General features: G+C 42.3%; 6 protein-coding genes across 6 annotated transcripts; 3 read left to right on the forward strand and 3 right to left on the reverse strand.

Moving 5' to 3' along the window:
- Positions 1–292: 292 nt before the first annotated feature.
- Positions 293–1841, reverse strand: Asppvi_011457 (MFS transporter; the record flags this gene model as incomplete). Its single annotated transcript, XM_043307286.1, has 2 exons — positions 293–1468; positions 1620–1841. The coding sequence occupies 2 exons, from the start codon at positions 1839–1841 to the stop codon at positions 293–295; spliced, it is 1398 nt and encodes a 465-aa protein (XP_043163221.1).
- Positions 1842–2403: 562 nt separating this feature from the next.
- Positions 2404–3924, reverse strand: Asppvi_011458 (putative class III aminotransferase; the record flags this gene model as incomplete). The annotated part of the gene is made up of 3 exons (XM_043307287.1): positions 2404–3135; positions 3194–3537; positions 3582–3924. 3 exons carry the CDS (start codon positions 3922–3924, stop codon positions 2404–2406), a joined length of 1419 nt encoding a protein of 472 aa, XP_043163222.1.
- A 1467-nt stretch (positions 3925–5391) lies between these two features.
- Asppvi_011459 (putative phosphoserine phosphatase) lies at positions 5392–6064 on the forward strand (the record flags this gene model as incomplete). The annotated part of the gene is made up of 3 exons (XM_043307288.1): positions 5392–5476; positions 5543–5556; positions 5606–6064. The coding sequence occupies 3 exons, from the start codon at positions 5392–5394 to the stop codon at positions 6062–6064; spliced, it is 558 nt and encodes a 185-aa protein (XP_043163223.1).
- A 1486-nt stretch (positions 6065–7550) lies between these two features.
- On the forward strand, positions 7551–9396 carry Asppvi_011460 (Dyp-type peroxidase; the record flags this gene model as incomplete). Its single annotated transcript, XM_043307289.1, has 8 exons — positions 7551–7612; positions 7669–7903; positions 7962–8278; positions 8329–8421; positions 8483–8593; positions 8647–8726; positions 8781–9080; positions 9152–9396. 8 exons carry the CDS (start codon positions 7551–7553, stop codon positions 9394–9396), a joined length of 1443 nt encoding a protein of 480 aa, XP_043163224.1.
- Positions 9397–10471: 1075 nt separating this feature from the next.
- On the forward strand, positions 10472–11119 carry Asppvi_011461 (uncharacterized protein; the record flags this gene model as incomplete). The annotated part of the gene is made up of 2 exons (XM_043307290.1): positions 10472–10655; positions 10707–11119. The coding sequence occupies 2 exons, from the start codon at positions 10472–10474 to the stop codon at positions 11117–11119; spliced, it is 597 nt and encodes a 198-aa protein (XP_043163225.1).
- A 604-nt stretch (positions 11120–11723) lies between these two features.
- Asppvi_011462 (aminotransferase class IV) lies at positions 11724–12695 on the reverse strand (the record flags this gene model as incomplete). The annotated part of the gene is made up of 1 exon (XM_043307291.1): positions 11724–12695. One exon carries the CDS (start codon positions 12693–12695, stop codon positions 11724–11726), a length of 972 nt encoding a protein of 323 aa, XP_043163226.1.
- Between the last annotated feature and the right edge of the window lie 6700 nt (positions 12696–19395).

A 19395-nucleotide genomic window follows, 5' to 3' on the forward strand; every position in this document is an offset into this window, starting at 1 on the left:
GCTGGAAGGAAGACAAGTAAATTCGGGAAGTTCCTACCATCAGTCCCATGGCAGCAATCCAGTACCAGAAGCGTTGACGCGCAAAAGTGGAGCTCGATCTTCAAAGAGGGCCCTTATGTCGTGATTGAGCAATTCACGAAGGTTTTCATGACAGATAAACATTGTTTGAGCACACAAATCGCTAATGAAAAGCCTGAGTGTCTGGTCTAATACGATACTATTGAACTTTAAGTATTACGAGCTTTTTCCATCAAGAAGTACGGGTGCATACAGAAGAGCCGAACAGTCAAAGCTAAGCAAGTAGAGATGCTCCTCCTGAGACTGGAGATGCTTTCCTTCTGCCATCTTCATGTTTCTTCGGCAGTACAAGCCATAAAACTAAGCAAAAAACTAGCATTACAAGCACAATGGGCTGAAGGACTTTGATTCCATAACCCTTTGCAATCGCGCCAGTAATGAAAGGGAATACTGAACCCCCGGCACTCCCCAAAGCGCAAGCAAAGCCGACAGCCGCAACATGGAGAGACTTTGGCAGAAGCTTTGCTTGGGCAATGACTGCTTCGGGATAGAGAGGGCCAAGGAAGAAACCAAGCAAGGTCACCGAAAGGACTAACAAGCGGAGGTCATCAACGACGCAGAATGTAAGATGTAAGAAAATACACCAACCCAAGTAAAGAAGGACTGCCAGGCGCTGACTGTTGAAGAATGGGGTGAGGAAGCCGAGGCACACACGACCAACTGTAAGTCCTCCCCAGTAGCTGAAGCTAACAAAACCTGCAGTAGACAAAGGCATGTTTCGGAGGTCGACTAGGAAGGTGAAAACCCATCCTCCAATAGTCACTTCGGCTCCGACATAGACAAAGAGAAAGAGACTTATTACCCATGTAGATGGTATCCTCAACGACTCCAGGGTGGGGTTCCTTGGTGGTGCGCTGGACGCAAGATTATCCGAGCTATCGGATGACAGAGTTCCGTCTGTACAGGCATCCGGATCTTTAGATCCTGACCCTGTCGAAGACCAGAAGGCTGCCACCGAGGTCAGGAATTCTATTCCTGCTGCAATGGCCATTGCATAGTAAAACTCGTACCACTTCCAATCTCTATCCGTGATGAGGTAGGTTGCTGTTAGCGGCGCCAGAGCTGCTCCTAGACCGTAGAACGCATGCAAGATTCCCATCAATTGGCTGCTGTTGTGCATGGCACCAATCCATGCATTCCAGGAGGCATCCACGATTCCGTTTCCTAGCCCCGATACGATAAATACAGCAATTAGGACCGGATAGGGTGGGTGTGGGGTAGTCGCAAGGTATGAGATTATATGCAACCCTGCCCCGATTAATGCAATGCCGCGCTGTCCAAAACGATCGTGTATCCAATTATTCCCAAGAGCAGCGATCGCGTAACCGATGAACGGGGAGAGGAACACGAGTGAAACAGTTGTATAGTCCGCATCATAATATTTTCCCAACTGGAAGGCCAGTATAAGCAGGGAGTCGACTTTGCATCATCGATACGCGCGGGGGTGAGAATCTATGGGATAAACATACGTAATGAATCATTGCCTATACATGACGGGCGATTAGCACACGGAATATCAAAATGGTTGACTTATGACGTACACCGTATGCGCCATCATTTGCTCCGACGACGATAAAGCTGTAGAAGGTGGCTAAAATGCGCCAAACATTCGTCCGAGGCTCATTCCACTTTTCTGGTTGAAAGTCCGTATTGCGCAAGTCATCTCCAGCAGGAAGACTTTGATCTGATATAACGGTCTGATAATCAATGTAACTTTCAGACCGTGATGATAATAGGGGCGTTGTAGAATCTGTTTCCAGCATTTTCTTCGTTTACCTTCTCCAAAGAGATGATGTAAGTCAAAGAGCTATCGTCGGAATTTTGCTGGCGTCGGGGCCTCTAGAAAGAAGAGAGGATTACAACCGAGCAAATATAAAGGCGAAACAGATTAGGGGACGAACAGGGAAGGAAGGAATACGGAGTAGGAAATAGGCCCGACAGAATTGTGGCATAAAACTCGGCACGTATCAAGCCGTAACCATTGCTTCTTGAGGTCCAACTTTCATCGAATTACTAAGCATGCGGGACTACCGTTAATGTTACCCTAGTCAACGGCTACAGCGGAAGAGTAGGTTGAGAAGAGTGAGTGAGATAGTGGCCTGAAACGGAAGGTCATAACCCTAAAAAATTTTGCATTTCAAATCACCTGCTATCTGACACGGTAGTATTTGGCTATCCAAATTCCACGGATGTCGGTCTACCAGGGCAGGAGGAGGACCATCAATTATGAGGAAATTATTATTACTATGTTCTTGCAGGTACAATAAAGCAAATCCATCCCGAAAGCAGTCACAAACCCAGATAATAAGACAGAAATCAAAGACCTTAGTGATAAGGATGCTGCTGCCTCGAAGCATAGATATCCTCAAAAACACTATGAATAACCTTAACAACTCGACTCACTATCTCGTCAACATCCTGCTTTCCAACAGTGTATGGCGGTGCAAGCAAGAAGTGGTCACCGTTCCACCCATCTACCGCACCAGTAGCTGCAAATAGACAGATGTCGTAGCCCTTTTCTAGTCCCTTAGTCTGTAGACGCTTGCTGAGAGAAAGCTTACTATCAAACGGAGCCTTACTATCCTTGTCTTCCGTGAATTCTACTGCCCAGAAAAGACCTCTCCCTCGAATATCGCCCACATGTGGATGATCTCCGAGATGCAGTTTCAGTTGCATTCCGAGGTACTCACCCATTTCCCGACAGTTGCTGACTAGGTTATACTCCTTGATAATGCGCTGAACCTCAACTGCAGCCGCACAACCAAGTGGGTGCGATTGGTAGGTCTGTCCATGAACGAAGTATCCTCCGCCTTGCTTCAGCCCAGAAACAACACGATCGTTAATAAGGAGGGCAGATATGGTTCCGTATCCCGCTGCGAGACCTTTGCCCACAAGTTGGATGTCAGGCACGACACCGTCCACCTGCCAAGCGTGCATGGCCCCAGTGCGGCCCATGCCGCACATGATCTCATCAAAGACCAGAAGTGCACCGTAGCGGTCGCATACTTCCCGCATGGCCTCTAGGTAGCCAGGTACTGCGGCAACACAACCTAGGGCCTAAATTCCATAGCGGTCAATGTTTGTCACGTCCAGTAAGAGATAGAGAGTCGCGTACTGTTCCGGCCACTGGCTCAAGGAAAAAGGCACAGACCGTGTCAGGTCCCTGTCGCTGGAATTCCTCGTCGAGCTCCTGCTTGAGTCGAGCCACATACATATCCAGATTTTCATTATCTTTGAGAGCATGGTACGGGTCGCATGCCGATACGTGGGTGATATTGGGATGTAAAATCGATTTGAACCGAGCCTTCCTCGGCTTGAAGTCTCCCAAGGACAGAGACCCCAAGGTGCAGCCATGCCAAGAACCGCGTCTTGAGATGAACTTGGTCCGTCGGGTGTCCGGCTTTCCCTCTGCAAAGTACTGGTGGGAAAGCTTCATTGCGGCATCGACGGCCTCCGAACCTATGGAACCCACGTAGTCAGTCCGGCGCCAAAAGAGTTCTTACGCAAGGGATAATGAGGGCGGGCGTTACCAGACCCCAGAATGCAAGCCCGAGACATCCTCCCGCCTGTAGACTCGACAAGCATATCTGCAAGCCGCAAAGCTGGTGCATTAGGAAAGAATCCAGGGTGGGAGTATTCGACTTGATCAAGCTGCGAGATTATCGCTTGCTTCACACGTTCTACACCGTGTCCGATAGCACTGACAGCCGCGCCGCAGGTGGCGTCGAGAATTATCTGCCCATTATCAAGGTGAATGTACATTCCCTTGGCAGACTGAACAGAAGGTACTGTCGGGTCGTGGACGACATTTTTGTAAAGGTAAGCTGGCTCGGGAATGGACCCCATTCTGCTTATAATACCGATAGAACGTTCATTCAAATTTAATAAAAGAGGCTGACCATTTTGACTGCAGTCTCCCATCTTACGGCCTACGCAGTTAAATAGTGTTCTTGTCCCTTCGTGACTGCGAGATGGACAGGTCGTAGGTTGTCTTTCAAACTGACTACCGAACGCGTCCAACATGGGTCAAAAGAAATTTAGTGTTCACTTAGACGACCCGCTGGCCCCATCCAAGGTTGTAGCCTTCACAGTGACATCCGTCTATAAGCTAAACTTATGGTGCCTATCTGGTCCCCGGTGCGATATGTTCATGAGAGTGTCAGCAGGAATGTAACGCTTCATGTCCTCGACACTCTGCGCTGTAGCATGTGGAATACATTTTACTGAAGCCCTCATCTCGGGACAGTATGCTTGCAGGAGTCATCTATCTTGAACTTTAAGGCGATAAGTTCTTACGTTGTACCAAAAGGCTAAACATATGCTTTCGCCTTGTGGAGTGCACAAAAGTGGCTTATCGTCAAACGCTATCCTGTGGTAGATATGGGCTGTCTCCTCGCATCATAAAATGTGTGCAATCCCGCCAGATAGGACGCAGCTTATCTGTCTGTGCGCACCTTTACCGAAAGAAGTACCATATTTGTCACATTTCTACGTTCTGGTGGTACAGTTTATTGGGCATGCAATCGGCCGATTGCATCGAGACAAGGTCACAGCCATGTCACTCGATTATATCAAGCTGACCCACATGACGGATTCAGCGTCTGAAATGGCTAGACCTCATCTATTGTATCTGCCCGTCAAATGGGAAAAGTGTAATTTGGATAAGGAAACAATTGTGGGACTTGATTTGTAGCTAACGGGCATGTCGTACATTCTAAGACCCGCCATGGTCCTGTCACTGCGTTGTGACAAATACCTGGCTAACAGGTGTCAACTGAGCAATGTTTACCCCGTTGCGGGCTTTTGGCAATATGGTTGCAGTGGTAACTATTGCAAGTGATAACCAAGTGCGGTCCAATTAACTTAGTATCGGATTGTGCGCAACAGCCTACGAAGATTGTCACCCTCCCCGGAAACTCTATCTCACATTGCACCATATCCAATGTCGACTCGGAGTCCTCCAAATCTGAAATAGTGAGGACGGTCTAGGCTTAAGCAGCTGGGGGTTGTTGCGTCACCAAGTCGACCGGCTAGCCCCCTTGCGTTTCAAAATGGTTCACGTTCCCTAGCATTTGGAATCTGCTCCAAGCCATATGGAAGTGGAAAAAATAAATGGCAAGTTTGCCTTTCTAGGGATAGTCGACCGTCAGCTTCAATAGAAATATCTGGTTCCCTACGGATGGATCAAATTAAAAAGTCACTCTCTGGATAAATAAATCAAAAATGTACCTCGCCGTTCTCCTAAGTATATGTCAATTCTCACATTCCTTCTGAAGCAGCATAGGACGAAATATGCCCCAAAGTTCCTCACAAATGGAGGGCGGGCACCAGTACTTGAATGGTAGTCCGAAAGCAATTTTCTTCACTGATTTCGACGGAACTGTTACTTTGCAGGACTGTAAGCTATATACTCACCCTTTTACAGCTCCATGTTTCATGTAGCCATTACTAAGAATTTGATTAGGCAATGACTACCTAGTAATAATCTATGCCAACAATTGTTCACAACAACTAACCATCTGTACAGGTTGACAATTTCGGCTTCGGGGCCGAAAGACGCCGGATGCTCGAGCTAGAAGTCCTAAATGGAACTTTGGCATTCAGGTACGTGCTAGCCCGGCGTAGAAATTTCAAGACCTACAATAGTGAGCCGAAAAATGACCCTGCCAGGGATGCTTTTCAGGCCATGCTTGACAGCGTGCGAATGCCCTTCAACGAGTGTCTTCGTATCGTGCAGGAAAATATTCAGCTCGACCCCGGTTTTGTCAACTTCTATCTCTGGGCAAAAGAGAAAAGTATTCCCATTGTGATTCTGTCATCAGGAATGACGCCTGTGATAGAGGCATTACTGGTTTCCTTATTCGCCGGCAAGCCTAGCAATATATTTGTCATTGCAAACAACATCGCGCCTCACAAGGGTAAACATATCAACATGGTTGGTGGATGGCAGATTAAATATCGCGATGATAGGCAAGTGGGCCACTGATGAAAACTGTTCGTCGCGGTGTATTGACGTAGCGAGCATTATAGCATATTTGGCCACGACAAATCGCTAGAAATCAAGCATTGTGTTGCACTGCCTGACGGAGAACGTCCTGTGGTGGCTTTTGCAGGAGATGGAGTCTCAGACCTCTCTGCTGCGTCCGAAACAAACATCTTATTTGCCAAGGAAGGTCTAGGCAAGTATTCTCCTTGACTCCACATCCAATCGAAGGAAAATACTGCATGTATTTCTTGTTATACAAGATACTAACCATTGACTTCAGATCTAATGAAGTACTGCAAACAGAAAGGGATTCCTTTTGTGCCCTTCGATAATTGGGATTCCATTCTTGACGCAATGCAAGACATCTACGAAAGGACTGTCAAGAGTTAGATCCTCAGGCCTGCTTGGAAGATAGGGTGAACTTTCCAGCCAAAAATTCAGCTATCACTATATCACCATGTGGTACAGGCCAAGATTCTCATTACTCAGTAAAGGTCCTTGATCCAGCATTAGAAAATAGACTGCAAGTGTGTGCATTCACATTTTAGATATTAATGTCTTCGTTGTTCAATTATAGACTAGTCCAGGAACCTCTAATAATAGACTTGTTTCCACTGGAGAGTATCGTCGATGCCTAATACTCACGCTTATTATATTCATCATCTTCGCTGGGAGCTGGGGCGTCAGTAGAGGGATTCTAAACACTGGGCATGGTGTTATCTATTTCCACCTATTATTATGGTTCGTATATTAACATCCATTGAGTTTCTGGATCAAAACGAATGTCGCTTTCCGTCCGGATTTGGAATTGTGAACAGCGAGTCTTCCACTCCACCAACTGGTTAGCTCATGGCTAGCCGAAGCAGTGTCGATACCACGCCATAGACTACAGATTCAAGCCACGACTATGGCGGAGTACCCTAGCATCTTCTAGCCCAATCAAAACTCTAATAAGGTAGCACTCAAGCGATGACTGCCTGATCTACGCTGCCTTGGGGAGCGATGGATGGGTGAGAAGTGTGAGCTCATGAGGTAGTAGGTGTCATGACTTTCTTTCGACTTTAAGCACTAACACCCTTTATACAAGACTTTTTCCATCGGTGTCCGTTTCATCTCCGAGCGTCATGAACCAAATATTGACTCATCTTTGCTAGCTGCACTTCTCTTTTTGCTTGATGTAACGTGCCCGCTGATATGCAAGAAGTCGATTACGCCTACACCTCATAGTTTCAACAGCGGCATACTTTTCATCTCACTCTGTGCATGAGAGAATTTCGAGTGCGGGGTTGTTGGCTTTCTCTTTTTGCTGTTGCATCTATTAGATACCATGGAACTGGCGTTAGCATTTATGGGTTGTTGGAGGAAATCTGATGACCGTGATATAAAAATCTGTGATTGCTCATTAGGTTCTCTTCCTCTATATCACTCGCCATTTATCTAGGACTTACGCTACAGCCTGCTTGATCAGAATATATTGTCTGACAACATGACCTCTGAAAGATTCAATAAGCTCGATATTAATAAGGACAACATCCAAGGCAACATCTGGTGAGTCTGCGCCTGGCCGAGTTTTCCGGCCAGCCTACGATAGTAACATTTCTTAGGCCGGGTTTGCCGAAGCTTCATGAATTTTTTTTATTTTTCAATATTACCTCTGAGAGGAGGTTTTGTAGAGACCTGAAAACACTTATTCCTCTGATTACCACAGCGAATGACGCCGTTAAATGCCATGAGCAGATCAGACAGAACAAGACTGAGGTTTCCAGTGGAGAAGCAAAGTCAGAAGTGTTTCCACTCACCGGTGTGAACTTGGCCTTGAGCGCCAAAGGATTGAAAAAGGTAAGCCCCGCCGTCCCTTCTCCTGGTTTGAGGACCATATCTGATAACCGCTCCCTAGCTTTTCAAGGATGATAAGGACAATTTGAGATCTGGCAACTTCCTAGGAGGTATGCTTGCAGACTTGCAAGGTGGAGTTGCCGGTGGTGAAGGTCGGGACAATCCAGACGACTGGGAGGCAAAATTCAAGCCCGAAGTCGAAGGTCAGTATATTGATGGTGTGATGCTTGTCACCGGCCACTCTGAGCAGACCGCGCGAGCAAAGCTGCGCGAGGTGAAATATATCTTCGTTGGATATTTTGATTTCACTTCCAGCATCAAGGAGCTCTTCGTAGAGTATGGCCATGCGCGACCAGATCCCAACAGCGGCAGGGAACAGTGAGAAGTGGTAAATGTACTGAAAAGAAATGGCATCTGACCGTTATCAGCTTTGGTTACCGTGACCACATCTCCCAACCCCAGCTGGAGGGGCTCGACCCGGCTCCCAAGGGCAAATATGAGCCGCCACTTGTACCGCCAGGGTAAGCACGATTTCCTGAAAAACTACTTGCACGAACTAGTAGTAATATTATTTCCTTCTAGATATGTTATTACCAATGCCGACCAAGAGCCTGTTGGTCAGCCGGATTGGGCGACGGACGGTAGCTTCCTTGTCTTCCGCAAGTTGAAACAGCTGGTGCCTGAGTTCAACAAGTAAGGAAGTAGAAGTCTGAATTTTTCACCGCAACCTTCTGACAAGGGCTTAGATGGCTTGATGACACGGCTCCTAAGCATCATCTGACCAGTGATCAGCTTTCAGCACGCTTAATGGGCAGATGGAAGAGCGGTTTGTGCCTCAGCCTACTGTATATTCATGACGAAAACTTACAATATGACACAGGTGCCCCTATGTTTCTTACGCCATGGGAAGATGATCCCTCGCTCGCTGACTGCAATAACTTTGACTTTCAACCCGGCGATAATCAGGAAAAGTGTCCTTTCGCCGCGCATATCCGCAAGTGCAGACCCCGGGGAGATGTCAAGGATAGGAATACTAGTTCCATGATGCGTCGGGGCATACCCTATGGGGATGAAGTCACTAAAGAAGAGCACGATCAACAGACAACAAAGAAGGAGCGTGGAATGCTGTTTCTTTGCTACCAAAGCAGCATTGCGAATGGATTCAGGCGAGTTCAAGAGCGTAAGCAATCCCGCCACAGCATCAATACCCTGTACTGTATTGTCACTTTGATATTTAACAATTGTGAGCAGAATGGTGTAACAAGAACACCTTCCCCCCGCTGAAGAGAAGTATTACCGGCCCTCCAGGACCTGGTGCCGACCCCATCTGTGGCCAGCCTAACGGGCCTGACCCATTTGTTATGGGATTATGTGACGGCCAGAAAAACAATATCCACGTCGATTTGAAGTGCTGCGTGATCCCTAAGGGAGGAGAGTATTTCTTTTCTCCATCGATCAAAGCACTGACGAACCTTGCCAACCAGTCCGCCAAGTAATCAGTTTGATGATATGCATGTACTTGAGGTCGAAACTTGGCTCCTGGCATTCGTAACGGATTAGATACTCACACTGGCTTTAATAATCAATCAATTACCCCACCTGGGATATGACCAGCCGTCAGGTTGTAGGTCCACACCGTAACATTACTACTAATCTACCCTTGCATGTAGTTTCAGAGTCGCCCACTAGGGTGACTCCGCCAGTCCAAGGTAGGAGGCCACCTTAACGTAAGATTCTTGGGAAGGAGCATTCCAAACTTCATATATCTACCACGTACAGAAACATGTACAATATCTATAGATAAAAGACCTAGGATCTACCGTTAACTTCCTAGCTGGCCGATGAAGCTTGGGTACTTATGCCGCGGTCAATAGCATGGAATACCTTACGGAGCGTCGACCTCTCTTTGTATCATCATGATTCTTCTGAAGCTTCATCGGTGAGAGGACTGAGCTAGATGCAGTCCCTTCTGTCTGTACCCAATGTTTGGAGGTCTTGGATCGCCGTTCCCCGGGTCTTCTAAACTGATGACGAGTACATCGGCTGGACACCTTTTAGCCTAGTGATCTTTTATTCCAAAAGAAAGCTATCGACTTGAATCAAACACTAGGGTCGTTCCCCGATGTAATTTTGGAAAACAAACTTTAAGAACTGGGCGGTCTTCTGACTGCATTCATCCCTCATGGTGGGTCCGATATTGCATCTTCCTACCATAACTAAATCATCGGTATGATGTAACGGCAATGCTACTAGATCTAGATGTGTCCGGAATAGGACGTTGTCTGACATGAATCTAGTCGCAAGTGTCAAGTTAACGTAAACCTATGTAACAATTTCTGATAGTTCTTATCATTTCAATGTAATGATCATATAGTCATCTAGATATTGCTGGACCATGGAATACCAAAGGGCGTGAACTAGATTCCATAACAGTTTATGCCTTTATCGTGGAGCCCATGGTCGGCACTGTAAACCCGGCACTCCGGATCTTACACCTTGAATGCATCCTAATCATACATTCCTTACCAGGCCTTACGTTGCGTTGCAGCGTTGCCATGGTATCTACAAGCCATGAAGGAAGTCTGTCACCGCCATGGAGCCCTCCTAATCTTCGATGAGATTATGTGCGGGCTCGGCCGCACCGGCACGCAGCACGCTTGGCAGCACGATGGTGTTGTCCCCGACATTCAGACCGTGGGAAAGGTCCTCAGTGGAGGATACGCTCCGATCTCTGCGCTGTTGGTTCACGAGCGTGGTGTCGCTCTCACACAAACCTATCAGGCATAGCAGCTCACCTGCATTGCAGCGCTGGCCACCCAGCGCTATATTCAGGAAAATAACCCGGTTGAGAATGCTCGTTGCATGGGTGAGTACCTTGGGGAACAGCTCCAACTGCATCTTAGAGAGCACMCTCTCGTGGGAGACGTTCGAGGCCGAGGGCTGTTCTGGGCCGTGGAGATCGTGCAGGATAAAGCCACTAAGGCTCATTTCGATCCCAAGCTGAGCATTGCTAAGCGGATCTGGACTCAAGGGCTTGAACCTGGCTATGACCTTTGCATTTTCAGTGCTACCGGGGCTGCTGACGGTTGGAACGGCGACAAATTCCTTTTAGCGCCACCGTACATCGTTCAAAAGGAGGACGTCAATGAAATCGTGAAGCGTGTTGCCAAGGTGATGGACAGCGGGAGGAAGGACATCGAATCTGTGGTCAGGGCATAAGGAAAATGTAATTATTATCCGATTCTAATTTCTCAATATGAATTTAATCAGTCGGGAGCGAGTCAATGCCTAAAACACTGACCAATCTGTGATAGTTAATATTATGCACTATAGTAATTATTTCAATCGGCTATATCAATCTAACCTTTGTTCAGATAAACTAGTGAGGTGCCTGACTCTCTAACCATAATAAATTTAAAACTAGTTATAAAGTAAGATACTACTACCACATGACCATTCAGCGTAGCTTAGATACCGGCGTTCAACCCCTATGGTAACGTATGCCTTGGGTAGTTGTCAATGGCCAGCACAGTATACGACAATCATCACGATCCTTGAAAGCACACATGGGCTGAGTGTCGGGCCGAGTGGCACTGGCATTCGCTCTTTGCCCAAATCGTGTCTTTTGACAGTGCAAGTGAGCTAATCTCAGACCTGCATCTCAGCTATGCAAGGGACACAACACTTTAGTATTTTGTTTAACTTAGTAATGTGAATGTCCTATCTGCAGCAAAGCATAGCAAGAAAATATAAAGACCCCAAGGGGGCACAAGCAAGGACCATATGCAACCAGTCATGATATTCTGTAATTTCATCACTCTCTTTAAGCACTGCCATAGTCAACTGGAGAACTATACTCCGGATCATAGTGCATCTCCCAGTAAGCATCCCATATCTTCTTTGTGATAGGGCCAACCTGGCCGTCATTGACTGGTTGACCATCAAGCGACGTGATAGGCATAATGCCACCGGCAGTCGTCGACATGAAGATTTCATCGCAGTGATAAACCTCCTCCACTGGCACGACCTCAAGGCGGATGTCGATGTTGTTGGCTCTGGCAACGTCAATCACACTTTTACGTGTAATCCCTTGCAGGACACCTCGATCAGGAGTATAGAGGACTCCGTTCTTCACCAAAACAATGTTGAATCCGGATCCTTCAGTAAGGTTGGTGTCTCCATCGGTGAGGAAAGGGTACGTAGCGCCACGGTCCATCGCCTCAAAAAGCCCCTTTGTTAAGTCACCCCACTGTAGATTTTTGATCGTAGGATCAAATGCACCCGGCGGTGTTCGTCGCACAGTCCTTGTAATGATAGCACGGCCTCCAAGGCGCTGTTTTTCAGGCTCCATCACCCAAATGTATGGGAGAACAAGCAAGTATATATTGTTATTAAACAGATCCTCGGGCTTCGAGCCACGCACACCTGTGAGACCACGTGTCACAATAACTTCCACAAACGCATCCCGGATACCGCTCTTGGCCACCATTTCAGCCAGAATATTTTTTACCTTACTCGGTGCAAGTGGGAATTTGAGTCGCATTTTATCGCAGCTTTCCAGGATTCGTTGCATATGATCATCCAATCGAAAGAAGCGTCCATCCCAGACCGTTGTAACATCATAAGTTAGATCACTGTGCATAAACCCTTCGTCGAGCAGCGGTATTCTGGCGTCGCTGGGTGAGACAAACTTTCCTTCCACATAGGCAATGCCCTTAGAGAAAGGATTGTTGCTCCGTTCAAGAAGCTTCTTGCGCGCATGATATTCCGAAAACACTTTGTCCATAGACGCCATGATGAGTGCGGTTTCAGTGTATTTCCGTGTAAGAAATCGTATCAAGATTAGATCTACCTGCTGCAAGTGAAGAATTGAGCGGACTGGTGTAAATACTCATTTATATGAGTGAGCGGAGTGGGAGTTTGCCCCACGCTTATTTCTGAGTGAGCTGCTCCCGGACAATGACGTAGGCAAAAGTCGGGATTCCGTGGTTGTTGGATCCATATGGCAAATACCGAAATGGCAACTGGATACACTGTGCGGGTTTTCTGGGGTAGGCATCTTATTCGTTGATAGCTTATTGGCTTGATTGTCTTCGCATTATTGAAGCAAACTCTACTTCAGTAGTTTGATGGTCCACAACCGGATATTTCTGACAAGCACATTACTACATTAAATCGTCATTACCAAAGTCGAGAAGGAAACAGAGATGTAGTGAGGAAGGCTGCATCATATCTGACATGATCCTCTCACTGCTATCTAGGGCACTGACTTTACAATTTATCGTTGTTCGGTACGGCCTCTTCGGCGGACAAAGGATCAAGCTTACTATTATTAGACTGGCTATCAGGGATATATCCTTCATTTTTCGCTAGCTCAGCGGGTGGGAGGCTGGCCCTCAACGCCATTGCAGCATGCGTTTTCGTAGATTTCCTGCACGGTGACAAAGATGGAGGCTCAGTCATTAAATGGCACAAATGGAATCCCACGTTGCTACAGTACCGTATGAGGCCTTGTGCAGCTGTCAGTAGTGATGTCATTTGGCTTATGAAGGAATTCGTATATGGCATGCAAGTATCGGAGAGGCGGCTTACCCAACCCGCTCTTCGCACAGAGGATGTCTGTTTCCGATGCGGCGGACAGATGGGACACACCGTCTCCAGCATACAGCAATATCGGGCGTGATTTGCCACTGAGGGCAGTGTATGGTTTGATTCCGAGTGATTTGTCATGGCTGAATGTGCTATGTGGTCCAGGTCTTCAGTGACAAGTGCACGCTTTGCCCCGTAAGGGGGTTTCCTTACCTGTTTCCAAACGGCGACTTCCCTCTACTTTTTGCTCAAGCCGGTAAATTTCATTCATTGCCCTTTAAAGGATGAGAGTAAACTCATTGAAATCTCGCAAGCGAATTATCTGCATGATCTGTGCTGTTGTGTCTGTGAGTGACAAGGCAAAACGGAGTGAACTCCACAAGTGTGGTACCATGAGCCAAGAACTGTCTTGATCAATGTTGGCGCCTGCCGGGGGGCCCTAAGGCCGGAGTCTGATAAAAATGTTGAACGATGACCGTATCCGCTAGAGTCGCGGGCGCATAGATACACTTGACCTGGATACTCCCGAAGCACCAGTCCAAAACAATTTCTGCTTGGTACGTTTACAGAGGACGCTGGGTGGTGTATCCTTGATCAGGCCTATTGCCATGGCCTGTAGAGCGCTGATGAGCTGAGAAGAATAATAAGCAGAGTTATTTATGTTGCACGACAGTTATTTATGTTGCACGACTCAATTCCAGCATAGCCTGCAGCAAGCACCTCAATTCTAGGATGGCAGGATAGGATCGGGAAAGTGACTGTGGACAGTTTGCTAGACGTCAGGCGCTGCGGTTAGGCGATTGGCTGGGTTGCATGAACCTTCCAGACTGGAATTTCCAGCCACCCAAGGATCGCTGTACAGGACCATACGTACGTCCGTATGTCATTATTGCAGATTAGAGTTTTCCATAATGTAATTAAATTACAAGGAAGATAGATATTCCGTAGGTTTGCTAGTTACAGTTTAGCTCCATTTCAAATAAGGTTTTGGGTTAGAAATCAGAAGTATAAAAATTTGCACTGGTTTGATCATCCAGCTGTAACACATCATCCAGCTGTATTCGTCGAGACGAAGCAATAAGATCCAGCTGTATCTGTCCCAGGGATGGGATTTGGTCAACAACGGCGATATAAAGACTCAGGCAACCTATTAGTGTCCATTGGGCGAAGATTCCTCTGGGCGGCGCTTGCGGGACGGCCCGAAATACAAGCCCTGAATCCCCTGACTGCGATAAACACAAAAACTCACCACCACAGATAAGATCAAATTGCATCACCAGACCACTAAATAAATATACTCAGGACTAGAGTTGCATTTGGCGTGAATTTAGGCAAGTTCAACCCTACATGATAGCTCCACCAGTCCCCACAGGTAGACCTAGGCAGGTGTTCCGGGTAACCCAACTGAAACATGTGTTAAACCCAACTTGGGCTGGGTTTTGGGCTCAAGGGGGGTGTTCTGGGTTGGGTTCTGGGCTTTTATATAGAACCCAACTAGGTTTTGGGTAACCTAGTTAGGTAGATAAACTAGATAAATATTAAAGATCATGTGATATGCATTAATTATATATTCCTATCTTATATTTATAGGTATTTAAACTATATATCTAAGTAGGAGAGTAACTATTCTAATTACCCTTCTATTTCTTCTCTAACTATTATAGGCTAGAATTCTAGTATAGGGCTATACTCTAACTATCCTAATAGGCTATAAAGGAATAAAGTAGAATTACTAAAGAAGGAAGAAGCTAGGTATAGGTGGCTAGTATTATATATAGTAGGCAAGGCCTACTAAATGCTTAAGCTTACTAAGTACTTATAATCTATCTTAGGTACTAATAAAGTCCTGTCTAAGGTGAACACTAGCTTAAGGTTCTATCTAAGGTAGATACTAGCTCAAGGTCCTGTCTAAGGTAGACACCAGCTTAATTATATAATAAAGTACTAATTAATATACTAATTAACTCTTACTATATAACCACAGCTGTATATATAATATAGTATATATTATAAGTTAGCTTATAATAATAATAACTAATAATAAAGGAACTAATTATCCTTATATCTTATATACTTCTAATTTTGTCTAGAGATATACTATTATATATTAGGTAAAGGAAGAACCACTTCATTATCTAATAGAAATGGTTCCTGACCCTCTAGCTCCCTATTAGATACTATACTTCTTTATCTCTTACCCTATATATGCTTAGATAGCTACTAGGTAGCTAGCTGGTCTATATTAATCCCTAGGCTATTATCTTCTTTATTATTACTAATTAGCTTAAGGGTATCTTAAAGTTATTAAGTATCTTTCTCTTTATTAAGGGCTTACTATTCCTTATTTAAAAGATATTATTTTATAAGAGAAAGCTCCTTCTCTTCTATTTTAAACCTTAATATATACATGAATAGCATTAGATCTTAGATTATTATAGAATTAAGTAAGCCTTAATAATAATAATAGATATCTTAAGCAGAATTAAAAAGCTACTTAATACTAGCACTAGTAGTAGGTATTAAGAGTATATTATAAGCTATTTTTGCAAGAGCTGGAAATTTATATTTATACTCTTTCTAGAATATCTATAGAGTAATTAGGGCTATCTCTATTAGATAATATTAATTAGTAGAGTATTAGCAGGAATAATAATATTACTTACTACTCTTAAGGTACTGTATAGTCTTATTAGTACTTATTAATTAATTAAAATTAGGAGCAAAAAGGGTATTAATCTTTAATATTTAAATATCTAAAGATGATATCTATAGTAAGCCCTATATAGCTAATAAGTATTCCTTATAAAGACCTATATAGGTTTTAAAGCTTCTATAATATTAATCATGTAATTCAGGACCCTAATTCTTATTATTAAAGAACTAAAGCTTATTTTATAGTATAAGGATTATCCTAATTATAAATAGATTACTATAGATCTTATCTATTTCCCTATAGTAGATAGATAGCTTCTTCTTTACTATATAGAGAGCACTAAGTATAAGCTTCTTCTAGGCTACTTTCTTCTATTAAAGCTGATGGATTGATGCTTTAAGATAATTAAAAAGTTTATTATAGATGCTAAAGATAACATAGATAGTTATATCTTTTATTTAAGAGAGTATAGTAGTAAATTTAAAGAATGGTTAAGTAATCTAAAGAAGATACTTAATCTAGTACTATTCTTCTTAGTTAAGTATTAAGTAATTATAGCTATTCTATAAATAGAATTAATTAAAGATTAGCTATAGTTTCTTTACTTTTTAGAGCATTAAGAAAGTAGAATTCTAGTAGATTCTAATATCTTAGATTAGTATAAGCTTTAGTGCTTCAGCCTAGAGATTATAGAAGGCTTTATAATATTAAGGGCTTATATTAATAAAAATTATAAGTACTCTTATCTAATAAAATTTATAATAATTAATATAATAATCTAAATACTTTATTATAAAGAGACTTACTTTATTAAGGGTATTAGCAATCTCTTACTTTTGCTACCTTGCTTATAGTAACTATAACTAGACCTCTAACTAATTAATCTCTATTATCTTATTCTTTAGATTAGCTTTTATCTAACTAAGAAGCTTCTATAAACTTAGCTAGATTATATATATAGTATAAGGAATATAGATAATTATAGTATTAGTACTAATTTGATTTAACTAGATTAAATCTTATATACTTTCTATTAATGTAATATTATTTGATATATTATCTATTATAATAGAAAGTATATAATCTATAATCTTATATTACTAAAGTAGGTTAAAAAGAACAGTACTTAGGTTAGTACCTAAGTAAGATCTATAAAGTGGTTTAAAACTAAGTAAAATTTCTTAATAATTCTATTTATTATTAATAAAATATCCTATGATTGCTATAAAAGCCTATTAGAAAGGAGATATCTAGTAATTAAGGATAATTAATAGCTTTATACTAGATAGAAGCTTATTAAGTATCTTTTATTACTATATCTTTATTATATCCTATAACTGCTATTATATAGTTTAGGAGGAAGGAATATTAGGCTATAAAGGAGTAAGTTAGGTAAATTTAATTAATTCTTAAAACTCTAAGTATTTAATAAGTTAAAAAGGAAGCTTTACCCTTATAATAAAGGTAAGGAGCTTCTCCTCCCATACTTACTAAGAGAAAACTAGTATAGTTTTAAGATATTCTGGTTATTAATATTAATTAATATATAGAGAGGTAATAGATACTAAGATAGCTTACTATGTCCTATATAAATACTATAATACCTTTCTACTTTATATAATTAGCAGAGATATTTTAGCATTATGATCCCTTTAGATGCCTTACTATAGTTAATATACTATGCTTATTATTATAGGGATAATCTAGCATACCACTATATTTCTTATATATAAGCTTTACTTTACTATTACTAGCCTAAGTAACTTAATTAAAGCTGTCCTATATACTTAAGAAGTGCCTATTACTATCCTAATATATTCTCTTCTTTACTCTATACTCTGTTCTAAGCCACTATTTAATAAATTCTATCTTTAATATTATTATATAAAGCATATAGGATTTCTTTTAATTAGACCTAATATGCTAGAGGGAGGGGGGTGGTAGTAGTATTAGAGTTTGAAATATAGAATAATTATTATCTAAATTAAAGCTCTGTTAGCTATAAGAAAGATTAGGTATAAGACTATCTTATAAGATATTTATAAAGGTATTAATACTATTAGATCTATATAAGGATGGAGTAAAAGAGTCTAAGAATTAAGATATAGTAAAATATATACTAGGGGTAAGAATAAAGTAAGTAATAATTAACTTACAGAAATCTTCAAGTCTAGAAAATAAAATATTTAGATCTAAAAGATAGGGGGTGTATTAGTTAGCTAGTAGCTAAATTAAAGTTATTAATCTATTATATTTTAATCCTCTTACAGACAGAAAAGGTGGTATAATTAGATAGTACTATTAAGATATATTAGGTTTCCTGGGCTACCTAATAGATCACCTAGAACATATTCTGGAATAGGCCTAGATATCTAGAAAACCTACTTTCCTCTGATATTATTCTAAGCTTAAGATTTTCTTATTATAGGCTTAAATATCCTAGTCTAGGGTATTATAAGCTAGGAGCTGGTTTAACCTATAATCTAGGTTTGGATAGTAAGAAATTACTATATAGTAGGTAAGGCCTACTAAATACTTAAGCTTACTAAGCACTTACAATCTGCCTTAAGTACTAATAAAGTCCTGTCTAAGGTGGATACTAGCTTAAGGTCCTATCTAAGGCAGATACTAGCCTAAAGTCCTATTAAATATAGATACTAGCTTAAGGTCCTGTCCAAGGTGGACACCAGCTTGATTATATAACCTAGTACTAATTAATATACTAATTAACTCTATTATATAACCTATAGCTAGTGTCTAATTTAGATATAACTTCCTAAGGGCTGTATAGTTTAGCTAGACAGCCTGAGCATCTAGCAGGCCCTACCTGCTATAGAGGGCTATGCTTTAACTATCCTAATAGGCTATAAAGGAAGGAAGTAGGATTATTAATAAATAAAGAAACTAGGTACAGGTGGCTAATATACTAATTAATATAATAATATACTCTTACTATATAAGTACTAATAATACTCTGTAGTTTAAATATATTTCTATAATTATTAAGAGTATCTTTATATATATAGCTTATTAACCACCATAACATAATAATATTATCTTAAGACTTAGATAATAGATAATTACTAGTATTAATTTATTAAGAGACAACTAAATTACTTTAGATTTTATATATTTAAGGACTATATATTAATTAAAACCACTAAGGTAACTAGAATAGGTATAAAGGTTAGGGTTAGGGTTAGGGTTAGGGTTAGGGTTAGGGTTAGGGTTAGGGTTAGGGTTAGGGTTAGGG

The sequence above is a fragment of the Aspergillus pseudoviridinutans genome (genome assembly GCF_018340605.1).
Source record: "Aspergillus pseudoviridinutans IFM 55266 DNA, scaffold_9, whole genome shotgun sequence".
Lineage (NCBI taxonomy): Eukaryota > Fungi > Ascomycota > Eurotiomycetes > Eurotiales > Aspergillaceae > Aspergillus > Aspergillus pseudoviridinutans.